The sequence below is a fragment of the Zophobas morio genome, unplaced genomic scaffold, assembly GCF_036711695.1.
Source record: "Zophobas morio isolate AGI-343-1 ecotype UQ-CSIRO unplaced genomic scaffold, CSIRO_AGI_Zmor_V1 ptg000018l, whole genome shotgun sequence".
Classification (NCBI taxonomy): Eukaryota; Metazoa; Arthropoda; class Insecta; order Coleoptera; family Tenebrionidae; genus Zophobas; species Zophobas morio.
The window spans coordinates 254,812-271,230 of record NW_026972123.1 but is presented as its reverse complement, the minus strand read 5'-3'; the positions used below and the strand labels follow the sequence as shown (position 1 = coordinate 271,230).

At 31.2% G+C, this 16,419-nt stretch overlaps 2 protein-coding genes across 4 annotated transcripts; both read right to left on the bottom strand.

The window, feature by feature from the left end:
• Positions 1-1,477: 1,477 nt before the first annotated feature.
• On the bottom strand, positions 1,478-6,648 carry LOC135130952 (ras-related protein Rab-14). 3 transcript variants are annotated; one of them, XM_064058434.1, is made up of 5 exons: positions 6,577-6,648; positions 6,506-6,523; positions 6,178-6,290; positions 5,765-6,128; positions 1,478-2,514 (listed from the first exon to the last, which is right to left on the bottom strand). In XM_064058434.1, the coding sequence occupies exons 3-5, from the start codon at positions 6,281-6,283 to the stop codon at positions 2,337-2,339; spliced, it is 648 nt and encodes a 215-aa protein (XP_063914504.1). In that variant the 5' UTR covers positions 6,284-6,290; positions 6,506-6,523; positions 6,577-6,648; the 3' UTR covers positions 1,478-2,336. The 3 variants fall into 3 exon arrangements, with proteins under 3 accessions (XP_063914504.1, XP_063914503.1, XP_063914502.1); XM_064058433.1 differs by having other exon boundaries at positions 6,446-6,636; XM_064058432.1 differs by having other exon boundaries at positions 6,506-6,635.
• Positions 6,649-9,527: 2,879 nt separating this feature from the next.
• Positions 9,528-10,748, bottom strand: LOC135130746 (zinc finger protein 711-like). The gene has a single exon (XM_064058165.1). The coding sequence runs from the start codon at positions 10,746-10,748 to the stop codon at positions 9,528-9,530; it is 1,221 nt and encodes a 406-aa protein (XP_063914235.1).
• Positions 10,749-16,419: the final 5,671 nt, after the last annotated feature.

Here is a 16,419-nt window from a genome sequence, read left to right as displayed (position 1 = left end):
CAGAATATTTTGGACTTTTAGAATCTTCGAAATCTTCAGAATATTCAGATTTTTAGAAACTTCAGAGCCTTTTGAATCTCTGAAATCTCTAGTCTCGGAATATCCGAAATTATTGGACTTTTTGGAATCTTTATAATCTTTAGAATCTCGGGAACCTTCAGTCTTCATGTCAGAATCTTTTGCAATTTTCAGAGTCTTCAAAATATTTCGAATTTTTATAATTCCTAGAATTTCTGGAGGCTTCGAAATCCTTGGAACCTTTTTATATTCTTCAGAATCTTCGTAAAATTCAAAGTGTGCAAATTTTTTGAAATCTTCACGTTTTGAGATTTTCAGAATCTCTGGAATCTCTAGAATACCAGAATATCCGGAATTGCTGGTACGTATATCTAAAGTCTCTTACTATCCGGAATTTTTAGATTTTCTGGAATCACCGGAACTTTTGAAAACTCGAAAAATTGTAAGCAGAAAAACTGCAAAAAAAATGGAAAAATGGAATAATTGAGATAATTTGAAAAAGTGAGAAATAGTAAAATTAAAAAGCTGTCGCCAGTCTGACATACAAAAATTGGAAAATTAGAATCTAGAAATTGACAAATTAAAAATCAAGAATTTTAAAAAAATATATATATATTGAGAAATTAAAAAAAAATTCGTTGGTTCGATGTTTCAGCAAACTAATTTTTCCAAATTAAATTAAATTAGAAAAAAATTAAGGGGAAAATTGAAAGAACAAAAATCGAGAAATTGGAAACCTAAAAAAGGAAAAATTAAAATTTCCAGAAATTGAAAAAACGAAGAATTTTAACACCAAAACATCGAACAATTGGAAAATTAAAATCGAGAAATTGAAAAATGAAAAAAATAAAAATCACAAAATTAATGCAACAAAAAATTGGAAAATCGAAAAAATTAAAAATTGGAAAATCGAAAAATGATAACACTGAAACATCGAAAAGTAGAAAATAAAATAAAAAAATTGGAAAATCGAGAAATTGATAATAAATGGTGTATTCATGCGAAAAAACGAAAATCATCCTTTTTTAAATTGCAAAAAGTTATATGTAACACACATTATTATCCTTAGGCATCCTTTCTCATTTCTCCACCATTGTGATTTAAAATATACTTAGCACAAACAATGGATAATGATAATGACGCAAGTGATCGTTATTTCGTGCAATACAAAGATAATTCAAAAACATTTTTAATCACTTACTGATTACAAATTTGCTGTGCATTAATATAAATCATTTTCATAATACAAATACTCAACAACTTATTTTTACTTTGGAACGTTGTCTTATTTCACCTCCTTCATTGTAACTGCAATTTAAAAATGATTTCATTAAAGACATGTATGTCGACAACACGGAACCTAATTATTTTTTATCTAAATGACTAAATATAAATTAAAAATGAAAAGGTGGAAGCGCCGGGTTCGTGTACAGCGAAAAGCAAAATATTCACACACAAATAAAATCCAACTTGTAGCATGTATTTAAAAAAATCAGATAACAAAAGTTACTTGGGGACGCAATTTCCGTAACAAATCACATAAAACATAAGAGAAAATTGTATTATTAATACATAACATTAAAATAATACAAAATGCATCAACTTATATCTATATTATTTTTTATATATATATGTTTCATTAATAAATACATCACATACAAAGATACATCACTAAAAAATAACGTTGCAACAATTTGGAATCATCATCTTTAAAATAGTGAGAAGAAGCAAACATTTTCAATATTGTTGAAAAAATAAAGTTACGCCGTAACTCGATCTTTTTCCCCCCACAGAGAGTATATAAAAAAAAAAAAACAAAATTATTTGCTATTATCATAAACACAAAGATCTACGCTGTATACATACTAGGGAGCGGAATCCAACTTTTTATTAGAACTTCTTCGTCCATAAAGATGACAACACTGCTTAGAAATACATCTTTAATTTTTTAATCTACAGTTTAACAACATTTCTGTCGTATATCTTTATTACATAACCGTGCCTGACTAAGTGACTAATTCCCGCAATATTTCGCTTCTTATTCTTACCGTTACATAACAAAACCAGTGTTGATGTGTCATAAAAAAAAAGACAAAGAAAAATACTAAAGCTACATCCACTTGATACAAACGTTCATTTTCATATCCTTTTAATATGTGCTTTACTTTAACTTAAATAATCGCGATAATTATTATTTTAAGAATAATAAATTATTTCGGACTATAGTATGTGAGACTTCACAAAAGTATTAAAAATAAAATTATTCCTAAAAGGTTGAAAAAATCTTTTGAAAATTGTACCCGACCGGGGTAAAATAACTAGCAGGCGCAATTATCTTTATTCGCTTGTTGGTCGTTGCTGAGATTGTTACGACCCGGTTGTGAAGGCTTGTGTTGTACACCGGATTCCGCTGCGTTCAAGTCGAGCCGACCATCCTGGATGCTTTGGTAGATTTTCTTGGCCGTTTCAAGGAATGCTTCTTCGACGTTGTCGCCTCTGAAAAGAGACAAACAACTCCATTAAACCACTTCGTCGCGCGTTTCCACGAAACGTACACTCAGCGGAAACCGCACCGATGATTTTGTTTTTTCTCAGCTTTTCCTAAAACTGATTACTGATTACTCGGCAAATTTTAGCGGACCTAAATGCACCACGAATTGCTTTAATGAAGACAAATTACAATTTATTTATTCATTCCTTTCATTACGTTGGTGACGTCAATATTAAAATATGTATCTAGAAATTGAAAAATCTACAAATTCAAAAATAGAGGATATGAAAAGTAAAAAAACAAATTTAAAAATGGCAAAATCGTAACACCGAACAAACTAAAACTTGAAAAATTCTAAACTTCAAAACCGAAGACATGATAGTTTAAAACTCGAAAAAATTAAATGAAGGTCGAAAAATTAAAAGAAGAGACATTGAAAAAGCTAAAAATTAAAAAGAAAAGGAATTAATAATCGAAAATTTGACAAATCGATAAAACGAAAATACGAAAAATTAAAGTATCTAAAAATCGAAAACATTTCAAATTGTAAAATCAAAAATTTCTAAATTGAAAAGCAATAAATTCAAAAATTACAAAATTGAAAAAAAAAATTTTGAAATTGAAAATGACTTGAAAAATAGAAAGAAGTTAAAAAATTAAAAATCTACAAACAAAAAAACTGAAAACACAAAAAATCAAGATGTGTATGTTTCTAGAAATTGAAAAATCTACAAATTCACAAATTGAGAAATTGAAGAATCAAAAACTGAAAAAACAAAATTGAATAAACCAAAAATTCAAAAAAGTAAAACTGAACAACCGAAAAATTGACAATTTAAAAGAGAACTCGAAAAAAAAAGGTCGAAAAATTAAAAATCTAGGAACTGAAAAAAAGAAAAATTGAAAACACGAAAAAGTAAAATATGCATCTAGGAAGTGAAAATTTTAAAATATAAAAATAAAAAATTGAAAAATTTAAAAAAGAGAAATTAAAAACCTAAAATTTGAAAAACGAATAAAATGAAAATGCCATAAATTTAAATATCTAAAAATTATTACATGGAAAAATCGAAAACTTAAAATTGCGAAATCAAAAAATTGCCTAATTGAAAAACAAAAAAAAAAAAATTAAAATTGCCACATTGAGAAAAGCGAAAAATAAAAAATCTACAAACTCAAGAATGGAAAAATTGAAAACACGAAAAATTAAGATATGTATCTAGCAATTGAAAAATCAAGGAAATGAAAAATAAAAACCAAAAATCGAAAAATTCAAAAAACTAAACATCGAAAAATTTAAAAGTTAAAAATCGGAAACTTGAAGATTTAAAAGAGAGTTAAAAAAATTGAAAAGAAAAGTCGAAAAATTAAAAATCTAGAAACTCTAAAACAGAAAAATTAAGAAAACGAAAAATTAAAAAAGAGAAATTAATAATGGAAAAATTGACAAATTGATAAATTGAAAATACGAAAAATTAAAATACCTAAAAATTGTCACACGGGTAAATCGAAAAAATTGCAAAATCGAGGAAACGAAAAATTGTGAAATCGAAAATTTGAACATTTAAAACTAAAAAATCGAAAAACTGAAATCATGAAAAAATTGAAAAGTTAAATACATAATTTCAAATTCGAAAAAGAGCAAAATTGAAAAATTAAGATCTAAAAATTGGAAAATCGAGAAAATGAAAAATCAAAAACTGAAAAAACAAAAATGAAGAAACGAAAAATTCAAAAACTAAAAATTGAAAAGCCAAAATAAAAAATTTTAAAATTACAAAATTGTAAAATTGAACAAACAAAAATAAAAAAATTCAAAAGCTCAGAATCGAGAACTTGAAAATTTAAAAGAGAGCTCGAAAAATTGAAATGAAAAGTCAAAAAATTAAAAGTCTAGAAACTGTAAAACAGAAAATTTTAAAACACAAAAATTCCAAAAAAAAATATTAATAATCGAAAATTTGACAAATCGATAAATTGAAAAATAATAAATTCAAAAATTACAAATGATTCAAAATTGAAAAAAAATCGTTGGGAAAACCCAAATAAAATTAAACGTTAAACTTGACGTTTTCTTCTAAAAGTAGTGATTTTCTGGGGTTGGCAACACTTCCGAAAATCAAAACTGGCGACCTGTTCCCAAGCTTGACAGTCTCCAGTGTAAACTTTGGGTGTGAGGTAATTTTTCGAACTTCAAGGAAAAGATGGGGGAAGGTTAAATGAGGTTAGAAGGTTGACAATAAGTGTCAATGTAAGCAACACGTTCCTTGTTCAGTTTGACAGCTGCGGTCAAATAACTGTCGAAATAAATTTCATGGCCAACTAGACAACTTTTTTTTCGATAGAAATGAAAAACTAAACAAGACATTCATTTTCTCATCAGCTGAACCATTTTCCTCTAAAAATATGTTGAAACTGGGCACATCTGACTTAGACATTTATGACACCACGTCAGTAGTGCCATCTTCCCAACACGTCAAAATTAACAACTGTGAACTGACATTCAGCTGCCAATAATTCAGAATTACCAACATAAAAATTTGCTTCAATCATTAATAGTCACCGTATTTGCAACGATTCACCGAATCAATATTTGTTATCCCTACCATATTCAAAGACGCACATCTAATCAGTTATTACGCATTTTTCTAAATATAAAAACGAGATCAATAATTACTAGAGCTCGGATTTTATTTAAAAAAAATATTTTTTTTTTGTCAACATGTTTTACTGCGACACCCAATTGTCGCTATATTTTCTCAATTTAACGGTACGATTTTAATAATTTATCGATTTCCATTCAATCATTTCAATTGTGGTCCGTTAAATTGAATTTAATTGCCTATTTTTAATGTCCTCGTCTTTTAATTAGTGAAAAGAAAATCCACGCTAGCTCCACTTGATTCTTGAATCTTTGAATACTTATTTTAATATGTGCTATGTACACTGATACAAATGACAAAAAAATGTTAAATCCAAAGGAAGTCAGACACACAGTCTACTAGTAACTGTAAACACTGCCATGAATCAACAAAACATTAAATATTGTTTACAATTACACAACGTACATAAAACGAGCACAACAACTACTTTACAACCGCAATATGCTCATTTTAATCTACTAATATTCCAGGCAATGCCACGACACAAATTAAAAATATAAACACATCGACCATATCAGTCATGCAAATCATTGAAAACCCTTCACCCATGATTACGCTCAACAGAATTCCAACCCATCCTTCATTTACTTACGTTTTAGCGCTGGCCTCCACAAACATCAGCCCGTTCTCTTCCGCAAACTTGCTAGCCTCCTCATAAGTAACATCCCTCTGTCCCTCTAAATCACACTTATTCCCGATAAGGAAAATAACCGTACTAGGATTAGTCAGATTCCTCGTGTCTGTCAGCCAGCTGCTCAGGTGGTTGTAGGTGGACCGGCGCGTGATGTCGTAGACCATGAGCGCCCCGGCAGCCCCCCGATAGTACGACCGCGTTACCGCCCTAAACCGCTCCTGCCCCGCGGTGTCCCAGATCTGCAGTTTGATTTTCTGGCCGGACACTTCGATGATGCGAGTGCCGAACTCCACTCCGATCGTGTGGGGGCAATCGGCCATGACTACAACAAACGAGTGAGCTTCGAGGGGGTTTTGGGGGCGAGAACTTACACTTCTTCTCGGTGAACTGGTGGAGGAGGCAGGACTTGCCCACCCCCATGTCTCCGATTATTATGTACTTGAAAATGTAGGAGTAGTTGTAAGGTCCAGCTGACATTTTTTGGCTGTAAACAATAACAATTGTCAAACAAAGAAGGTAGGGGAAAGTGGGAGGCGGGCGGTGGTTCGGGGAGTGCGATGGTGGTGTGAACATGGAATTATTCGATGTAATTAGTGACTAATGCGGAGTGTCTATGCAGGAACTGATAATTGGGCGAACCTTGAAAGGACGGTTTTTGAAGGGGTGTCACTTTACTATTTCACTTTTTTCGCAAATTACCTGGCTTGGCTGAGATTGCTAAGAAATTATAACAAATTATTTCAAGAAAATAGAAAATTATTTGAAATTACTTGACCCGTCACGATGTCAAAATTACGAAAACGCGGCGGCCATGTTTTAGGCAGACGTGGTGAGTCAATGGAGAGTCTTTTAACAATTGGACAGTGAAGAATTCGGGGGTTGCGGGGCACGTAATCAAATTCTTTAAACAACGACGACTAAAGAAGATTTTATTACTAATTTTCATGACGACCGAACTTAAAAGTTACTCGCTTGGGTGACTTTTCGCTGTGATTCAGACGGAAGTTGGTACTGCTTTTGACTTGTCAGTTCAAACTTTTTACCGCGTCAACATGTTTTTAAGAACAGTTTATAATTTTGATAAACTTTTTACCATTTTTTAATATTTGGTAAAGTAAATAGAAAATTTATGGTGCAATGATGAATCATTGTTGGGGATTCTTCTCAACTTCCAGTGTACACAGTGAGACAGCCACTTCCGTTGTCACTTGTGCCAGTGGCGTAACGTAATCAGGGGCTCAAGAGAAGGAATAACCGACAACATTGAAACTCGTCGACATTTTCTCTTTGATGTGATAACGTTGGACTCTCCAGTGTATTTTATTAACAGTGTAATTTCAAAATTTTGCAAAATCAATCCAACTTAAATTTTAATGTGTTTTTTATATAGTTTATTAATTTCTTTTTATTATCTCAAACATCTAGATTTTTGGAAAAATCAATATTGTAAAACATTTCGCAATTTAAGTTAAAAACTACAAAACCGACTGCTCTGAAATTTTGCCAATATTTTAAGATTATCGTAAAGTTATCGCTCATCTTTTTTTTTGTTGTTTAAAAGTAAATTTCATGGCCTTCATATGGTAAATATGTTTGTCAAAAAACAGTCAGGCAGTTTACTATTACTCGCTGGTGTCTATAAATTTTGAAAATAATGATACAACGTCTAGAAAAAATACAAATTCAGGATTTTTATTGAGACAAAAGACACAAAACTTGTACAATATACAGTGCTTTTTTGGGTCAGTGTGGTGACAAATACACCGTGGTCAACAAGTACTGTTTCAGTTGGTATGAATGAATTTTGCTTGAAATTGGTACACCTGTCACTCCAGGTTACTTACTGTTGTCAAAACTGACATGATTGACAGTGACATTTGATTTACGTCAAAAATTTCTAAATATTCGAATTTTTCGCATTTTCAAATTTATTTCATTTTCTAGATTTTTCATTTTTCGATTTTTCAGTTTTTTGATTTCAGAAATTTTTCAATTTTTCGTTATATTTTTTCGAGTTTTCAATTTTAAAATTTGAATTTTTCATTTTTTGAAGTTTTGAATTTTGCAATATTTCAGTTTGTCGTTTTTCAATTTTTCAATGTTATGATTTTATAATTCGTTTTCCAAATTTTATATTTTAATTTTTTTTTAATTTCTAGATATCCTATATGTATTCCACTTTCAATTTTAAATTTTCAAATTTTCGATTTAAATTTTGAATTTTTCAATTTTTTGATTCACAGTTTTTTGTTTTTTCAATTTGAAACTTTTGAATTTATTGTTCTTCAATTTAGAAATTTCTAATTTTACAAGTTTTGGATATTTTCATTTTTTTCTCTTAATTTTTAAATTTTTCAAGCTCTAGATATTTTAATATGTATTTCATGTTTTCATTTTATTGTTTCAGTTTTTAAATTTTTAATTTTTAGACTTCAGTTTCTCGACTTCAATTTCTTGACTTCAGTTTCTCAACTTCGGTTTCTCGATTTCACTTTTTCGACTTGTGTTTTTGGATTTCAGTTTTTCGATTTCAATTTTTAGATTTTTCACTTTTTCGACTTTTCAGTTTCTCAATTTTAATTTTTCGTGTTTTTAATTTTCCGACTTTACAAACTTTCGCATTCAAGCTTTAAATTTTTTTGATTTTGATTTTTCAATTTTTCGAATTTAGAATTATCAACTTTTCAATTTTTCGTGTCAGTTTTTTAGTTTCTCGAATTTCAATTTTTAGATTTCACCATTTTTCGGTTTTTCAATTTTGTAGTTTTTAAATTCTTTTTGAAAAAACAAAATTTTTCAATACAGAAATTTTGATTTTACGATTTGAAGGTTTTTTCATTTTTCCATTTTCTGGTTTTCAGTTTGTAGGTTTTTAATTTTTCGGCTTTTCATTTCATTTGTTCGAGTTCTCTTTTAAATTTTCAAGTTTTCGTTGTAGGAAATTTTTCATTTTTTCGTCTTTTCAATTTCACAATTTTGCAGTTTTTCAGTTTTTTATTTTTTTGATTTTTTATATTTTCGACTTTTTAGTTTCACAGTTTTAATTTTTCGATTTTTCAAATTCATGATTTTTCATTGTCCATTGTCGTTTTTTTTTTTCAATTTTCTATTTTTTGATGTTTTGGTTTTATAATTTTTTGTGTTTTTAATTTTTTGTGTTGTCGAATTTTCGTATTTTCAATTTTTCAATTTTTTTTTTTTGGTAGTTCGGATTTTCGATTTTGCAATTTTTGAATTTTTCGTTTTTCAGTGTTGCAATTTTTTGATTTTACAATTATTTTAAAATGATTCGATTTTTCAATTTTTCGCTTTTTAATTACAAGTCGAAAAATTGTAAATCTGGAAACTGAGAAATCCACAAATTGAAAAAATGTGAATATTAAAATATGTATGTATCTACAAAAAAAATGTATAATTTCAGTTGTTGTATAACATTTTAATTACAAGTAAATCTGTAACTTAATTTTTTTCTTGCAAACAATCTTACTCTCTAAAATAGAAAATCTTTGAATTTGACGCTTTTATTTCTTGCCTTACGACAATAAAAAAAGACCTAAAATATTATAAATAAATTTCTATGTACTAATTAATAAAATAGCACACAACGAAAACTTTTAATAATAATTAGTAACGCTAGTAATACTGTTAATTTCAAACGTTCACAAGTCTTGTTGACTGGCTGGAATTTCTATGGCCATTTTTCCACCAACCCACACCCTGATCACTTCACCACTCCACACTTATGCGACTTCAAATTATACCGATGTTTAGTTTTGTATAAACACTTTTCACACTCATACCACGTAATCTCGTTTTCGTCCAAGTGGTGCGTATTTATGTGACTTTTCAAATTAAAATTCCGTTTACTTTTAAAAGGGCACATTGTACATTCGTACCACTTTATATCTCGCTCGTCCAAATGGCACGCATCCACGTGACTTTTCAACGTCCTTTTTAATTTGGCTTTGTAAGGACACTTGTTGCACTCGTACCACTTAATCTCCTCTTTATCCAAATGGTGCGCATTCACGTGCTGCTTTAAATTCCCTTTCTGTTTAGCCCTGAACGGGCACTTTTCACATTCATACCATTTAATATCCTGCTCGTTCAAGTGTCGTGCAACTACGTGATTCTTTAAAGCTGCTTTTTGTTTAGCTCTGTATGGGCACTCTTTACACTCGTACCATTTAATGTCCCGTTCGTCCAAATGCTGCGAGAGTATGTGGTATTTTAAAGTGGCACTTAGTTTAGTTTTAAAAGGGCACTGTTTACACTCGTACCATTTAATATCCTGTTCGTTTGAATGGTGCGCGTTTACGTGAGTTTTTAGGTTGACTTTGTGTCGTGCTTTAAAGGGGCACTGTTTGCACTCGTACCATTTAATATGGTGGTCGGCTAAATGGAACACACTTCGGTGTCTGTAGTACGACTGTTCGTATTTAGTTCTGAATGAGCAATTCTGGCACTGGTACCATTTAATGCTTTGTTCATCCGAGTGCTGGGAAGTTATGTGTCGGCTTAAATGTAGTTTGTATTTAGTTTTATACTGGCACTCTTTACACTCATGCCAGGTGATGCTTTGTTCATCTAAGTGGTGTATTAATACGTGACGTTGCAACGTAGATCGGTACTTAGCTTTAAATGGGCACTCTTTACATTCATAAATGGTTATGTGTCCGATTTTTCCCATACATTTATTTATGTGTTGAAGCCACTTCATGGAAAAGTGTGTCTCGAAGTTACACCTTTTGCAAAAGTACGTTTGGATGGTGTAGTCCTCCTGGGGTTCGGCTTTAACATGATATTTTTCAATGTGTGTCTTCAAGAGGAGTCTTAGCTCGCTTTCGAATTTACAGTCTCGGCAGTAATAAATTTCAATATTGGCTTTCCCACAATTAAAAGGCATTAAGGATGAGCACTGGCGTTTGATGTGGTTTTCCATGTATTGGCAAATTTTGCAATCGTTGGAAAATCTAACTGGAACCCACTTTGAATATTCCAAGAACAATCCTGTATTTTCTAAGTCGTTAAGCACATTCCTATTATGCAAAAGTACGTATTTTTCTCACCCTGGGCGAATAAATACGTCGCACTCAATCAAAACAAAAAATCAAAACAAGAAATATTTGAGGTTAGAAAAACGCTCTCTACGCGAAATCATTGACATTAAAAAACGAGAATTCCTATGATTGGAAATTATTAGGACTGGCGATGTTTCACAGAGTATTTTATGTCCCAATAATAATGTTACTGCAATGCTGATTTTGTAATTCAGAACGGTTGCAATTATCGAAGAAACATTGGCCGAAATTTGAAGAAGGGGGGACCATTGGGAAAAATTTCACTTTTAAAAAAGTTGTCCACACACTATGAAAAAATTCAGGGACGTAAATCAACTCGCTGATTCCAAAAATATATGATGTTGATGGTCACGAAGCGACATTTTCGAAAAAATCGGTACGACATTCGAATTTTTGAAGATTTCAAAAATTTCGATATTTCAACTGTCGATTCTGGAAAAACGGATGGAGTTATCAAAGAACCGAGACCGGATTTGAGCTCTAGAGCTCGAAGTCTACAACAAAATGTGTTTCGTTAAGTTTCGAAAATGTGAAAATTTTCCCGAAATTTGAATAAGGGGGGACCATTGAAAAATTTCAATTTTAAAAAAGTTGTCTAAAAATTATGAAAAAATCCAGGGAGTTAGATCTCAACACGCCGATTCCAAAAATATAGCATGTTGATGGTCAGGAAGCAACATTTTCGAAAAAATCGGTACGACATTCGAATTTTTGAAGATTTCAAAAATTTCGATATCTCAACTGTCGATTCTGGAAAAACGGTTGGAGTTATCAAGGAACCTACACCGGATTTGAGCTCTAGAGCTCGAAGTCTACAACAAAATGTGTTTAGTTAAGTTTCGAAAATGTCAAAATTTTTCCGAAATTTGAAGAAGGGGGACCATTAAAAAATTTCAATTTAAAAAAAGTTGTCTAAAAATTATGAAAATATCCAAGGACGTAGATCGCAACACGCCGATTCCAAAAATATAGCATGTTGATGGTCACGAAGCAACATTTTCGAAAAAATCCGTACGAAATGCGAATTTTTGAAAATTTCAAAAATTTCGATATTTCAACTGTCGATTCTGGAAAAACGGTTGGAGTTATCAAAGAACCGAGACCGGATTTGAGCTCTAGAGCTCGAAGTCTACAACAAAATGTTTTTAGTTATCTTTCGAAAATGTCAAAATTTTTCCGAAATTTGAAGAAGGGGGGACCACTAAAAAATTTCAATTTAAAAAAAGTTGTCTAAAAATTATGAAAAAATCCAAGGACGGAGATCTCAACACGCTGATTCCAAAAATATAGCATGTTGATGGTCAGGAAGCAACATTTTCGAAAAAATCGGTACGACATTCGAATTTTTGAAGATTTCAAAAATTTCGATATTTCAACTGTCGATTCTGGAAAAACGGTTGGAGTTATCAAAGAACCGAGACCGGATTTGAGCTCTAGAGCTCGAAGTCTACAACAAAATGTTTTTAGTTATCTTTCGAAAATGTCAAAATTTTTCCGAAATTTGAAGAAGGGGGGACCATTAAAAAATTTCAATTTAAAAAAAGTTGTCTAAAAATTATGAAAAAATCCAAGGACGGAGATCTCAACACGCTGATTCCAAAAATATAGCATGTTGATGGTCAGGAAGCAACATTTTCGAAAAAATCCGTACGAAATGCGAATTTTTGAAAATTTAAAAAATTTCGATATTTCAACGGTCGATTCTGAAAAAACGGTTGCAGTTGTCAAAGAACCGAGACCGGATTTGAGTTCTAGAGCTCGAAGTCTACAAAAAAATTCGTTTAGTTAAGTTTCGAAAATGTCAAAATTTTTCCGAAATTTGAGGAAGGGGGGACCATTAAAAAATTTCAATTTTATAAAAGTTGTCTAAAAATTATGAAAAAATCCAAGGACGTAGATCTCAACACGCTGATTCCAAAAATATAGCATGTTGATGGTAACGAAGCGACATTTTCGAAAAAATCGGTACGACATTCGAATTTTTGAAGCTTTCAAAAATTTCGATATTTCAACTGTCGATTCTGGAAAAACGGTTGGAGTTATCAAAGAACCGAGACCGGATTTGAGCTCTAGAGCTCGAAGTCCACAACAAAATGTGTTTAGTTAAGTTTCGAAAATGTCAAAATTTGTCCAAAATTTGAAGAAGGGGGGACCATTAAAAAATTTCAATTTTAAAAAAGTTGTCTAAAAATTATGAAAAAACCCAAGGACGTAGATCTCAACACGCTGATTCCAAAAATATAGCATGTTGATGGTCAGGAAGCAACATTTTCAAAAAAATCGGTACGACATTCGAATTTTTGAAGATTTCAAAAATTTCGATATTTCAACTGTCGATTCTGGAAAAACGGTTGGAGTTATCAAGGAACCGACACCGGATTTGAGCTCTAGAGCTCGAAGTCCAGAACAAAATGTGTTTAGTTAAGTTTCGAAAATGTCAAAATTTTTGCGAAATTTGAATAAGGGGGGACCATTAAAAAATTTCAATTTTAAAAAAATTGTATAAAAATTATGAAAAAAATCAGGGACGTAGATCTCGACACGCTGATTCCAAAAATATAGCATGTTGATGGTCAGGAAGCAACATTTTCGAAAAAATCGGTACGACATTCGAATTTTTGAAGATTTCAAAAATTTCGATATTTCAACGGTCGATTCTGAAAAAACGGTTGCAGTTGTCAAAGAACCGAGACCGGATTTGTGTTCTAGAGCTCGAAGTCTACAAAAAAATGCGTTTAGTTAAGTTTCGAAAATGTAAAAATTTTTCCGAAATTTGAGGAAGGGGGGACCATTAAAAAATTTCAATTTTAAAAAAGTTGTTTAAAAATTATGAAAAAATCCAAGGACGTAGATCTCAACTCGCTGATTTCAAAAATATAGCATGTTGATGATCAGGAAACAACATTTTCGAAAAAATCGGTACGACATTCGAATTTTTGAAGATTTCAAAAATTTCGATATTTCAACTGTCGATTCTGGAAAAACGGATGGAGTTATCAAAGAACCGAGACTGAATTTGAATTCTAGAGCCCGAAGTCTACAAAACAATGCGTTTAGTTAAGTTTCGAAAATGTCAAAATTTTTCCGAAATTTGAATAAGGGGGGACCATTAAAAAATTTCAATTTTAAAAAAATTGTCTAAAAATTATGAAAAAATCCAAAGATGTAGATCTTCATACGCTGATTCCAAAAATATAGCATGTTGATGATCAGGAAGCAACATTTTCGAAAAAATCGGTACGACATTCGAATTTTTGAAGATTTCAAAAATTTCGATATTTCAACTGTCGATTCTGGAAAAACGGTTGGAGTTATCAAAGAACCGAGACCGGATTTGAGCTCTAGAGCTCGAAGTCCACAACAAAATGTGTTTAGTTAAGTTTCGAAAATGTCAAAATTTTTCCAAAATTTGAAGAAGGGGGGACCATTAAAAAATTTCAATTTTAAAAAAGTTGTCTAAAAATTATGAAAAAACCCAAGGACGTAGATCTCAACACGCTGATTCCAAAAATATAGCATGTTGATGATCAAGAAGCAACATTTTCAAAAAAATCGGTACGACATTCGAATTTTTGAAGATTTCAAAAATTTCGATATTTCAACTGTCGATTCTGGAAAAACGGTTGGAGTTATCAAGGAACCGATACCGGATTTGAGCTCTAGAGCTCGAAGTCCAGAACAAAATGTGTTTAGTTAAGTTTCGAAAATGTCAAAATTTTTGCGAAATTTGAATAAGGGGGGACCATTAAAAAATTTCAATTTTAAAAAAGTTGTATAAAAATTATGAAAAAAATCAGGGACGTAGATCTCGACACGCTGATTCCAAAAATATAGCATGTTGATGGTCACGAAGCAACATTTTCGAAAAAATCCGTACGAAATGCGAATTTTTGAAAATTTCAAAAATTTCGATGTTTCAACGGTCGATTCTGAAAAAACGGTTGCAGTTGTCAAAGAACCGAGACCGGATTTGAGTTCTAGAGCTCGAAGTCTACAACAAAATGTGTTTAGTTAAGTTTCGAAAATGTCAAAATTTTTCCGAAATTTGAAGAAGGGGGGACCATTAAAAAATTTCAATTTTAAAAAAGTTGTCTAAAAATTATGAAAAAATCCAAGGACGTAGATCTCAACACGCTGATTTTAAAAATATAGCATGTTGATGATCAGGAAGCAACATTTTCGAAAAAATCGGTACGACATTCGAATTTTTGAGAATTTCAAAAATTTCAAAATTTCAACGGTCGATTCTGGAAAAACGGTTGCAGTTATCAAAGAAACGAGACCGGATTTGAGTTCCACATCTAGAAATCTTCAAAAAAATGTGCTTAGTTAAGTTTCGAAAATGTCAAAATTTTTCCGAAATTTGAATAAGGGGGGACCATTAAAAATTTTCAATTTTAAGAAAATTGTCATAAAATTATGAAAATATTCAGGGACGTCAAAAATTGCAAGTCGGGCACTGAATAAACATTAAGAATAACCGAACACCGTAAAATCCAAAAGTTGGATTATCGAAAAACTGAAAAGTCGAAAATTCAAGAAGCGAAAAGCTAAGCATCGAGAGGTGAAAAGCTGAAAAATAAAAAAAACGATCAATTAAAAATCTAAGAATTTCAAAACCGAAAAATTGAAAATCGAAACTGAAGACTCGAAACAATAAAAAACAAATAAAAAATCGAAACGTCCAAAAATTGAAAACTCGAAAAACTGAAAGTTTAAAAATGAAACTCGATGAGTTTTATATCGTAAAACTAAAGAAACAAAAAAAATTTGAAAAAACAAAAAATTATAATCTCGGAACACTGAAAAATCGAAAAATTGTAAAAATAAAAAAACCCGAAACGAGAAATTGCAAATCGAAAATTAAAAAAAAGTCAAAAAAGCAGCGGGAGTGTTATATGCCCTCCACAAGGGATCCGATCCCTATATCAATATGCCAGTGGTAAAACGGAAGATTCATTATTTTGACAAATGTAAGTACCATGAGTAGGATGAATATTTGTGATAATTTGAAAATTTTTGTTTTAACACGTACCTAAGCATATTTTGCCGACATCATTTGATGCACAAATTTTACTTTCAATAGGTTTAGAAACGAAACTCTCACTTCCTAAACTACTGTGAATAGCATTTGCATTGATTTAGTTAACGATTTAATTCGTAATGTTCAAAGAAATGTTAAAAAGATAAACGAAAGAGTATTAAGTAGATACCTAAATATTTTAGAACTTCGATTGAAAGTTTTAGTAGCAGTAAAAAAACGTAAAATTACCTTTAATAGACAGCCAGACAAGCACATAAATTCACTGAAGTTTCTCGATAATAATGTACAATCCGCCACAAGGTTACCCACTGATACGAGCTCATTTTCTGGCTCGATTGTGTCAGTGCGATGAATTTTCACCACCAAAGCACTATCAGGGGTATGTGAATTTGACGGTGAAAGAAAAATATGTGTACTTAACCCTGGCACTTTTAGGTGATCCTCTAAATATCGTTTACTTCTTAGGCTGCAAAATTTTTCACCCAAAC

Coding starts and splice junctions, on each gene's coding strand:
- LOC135130952 (XM_064058434.1), bottom strand. CDS start 6,283: ATGTCAGCTGGACCTTACAACTACTCCTACATTTTCAAGTACATAATA. Junction 6,129..6,177: donor CCAGTTCACCGAGAAGAAGT/GTAAGTTCTCGC, acceptor CGTTTGTTGTAG/TCATGGCCGATTGCCCCCAC. Junction 2,515..5,764: donor GTGGAGGCCAGCGCTAAAAC/GTAAGTAAATGA, acceptor GTCTCTTTTCAG/AGGCGACAACGTCGAAGAAG.
- LOC135130746 (XM_064058165.1), bottom strand. CDS start 10,748: ATGGAAAACCACATCAAACGCCAGTGCTCATCCTTAATGCCTTTTAAT.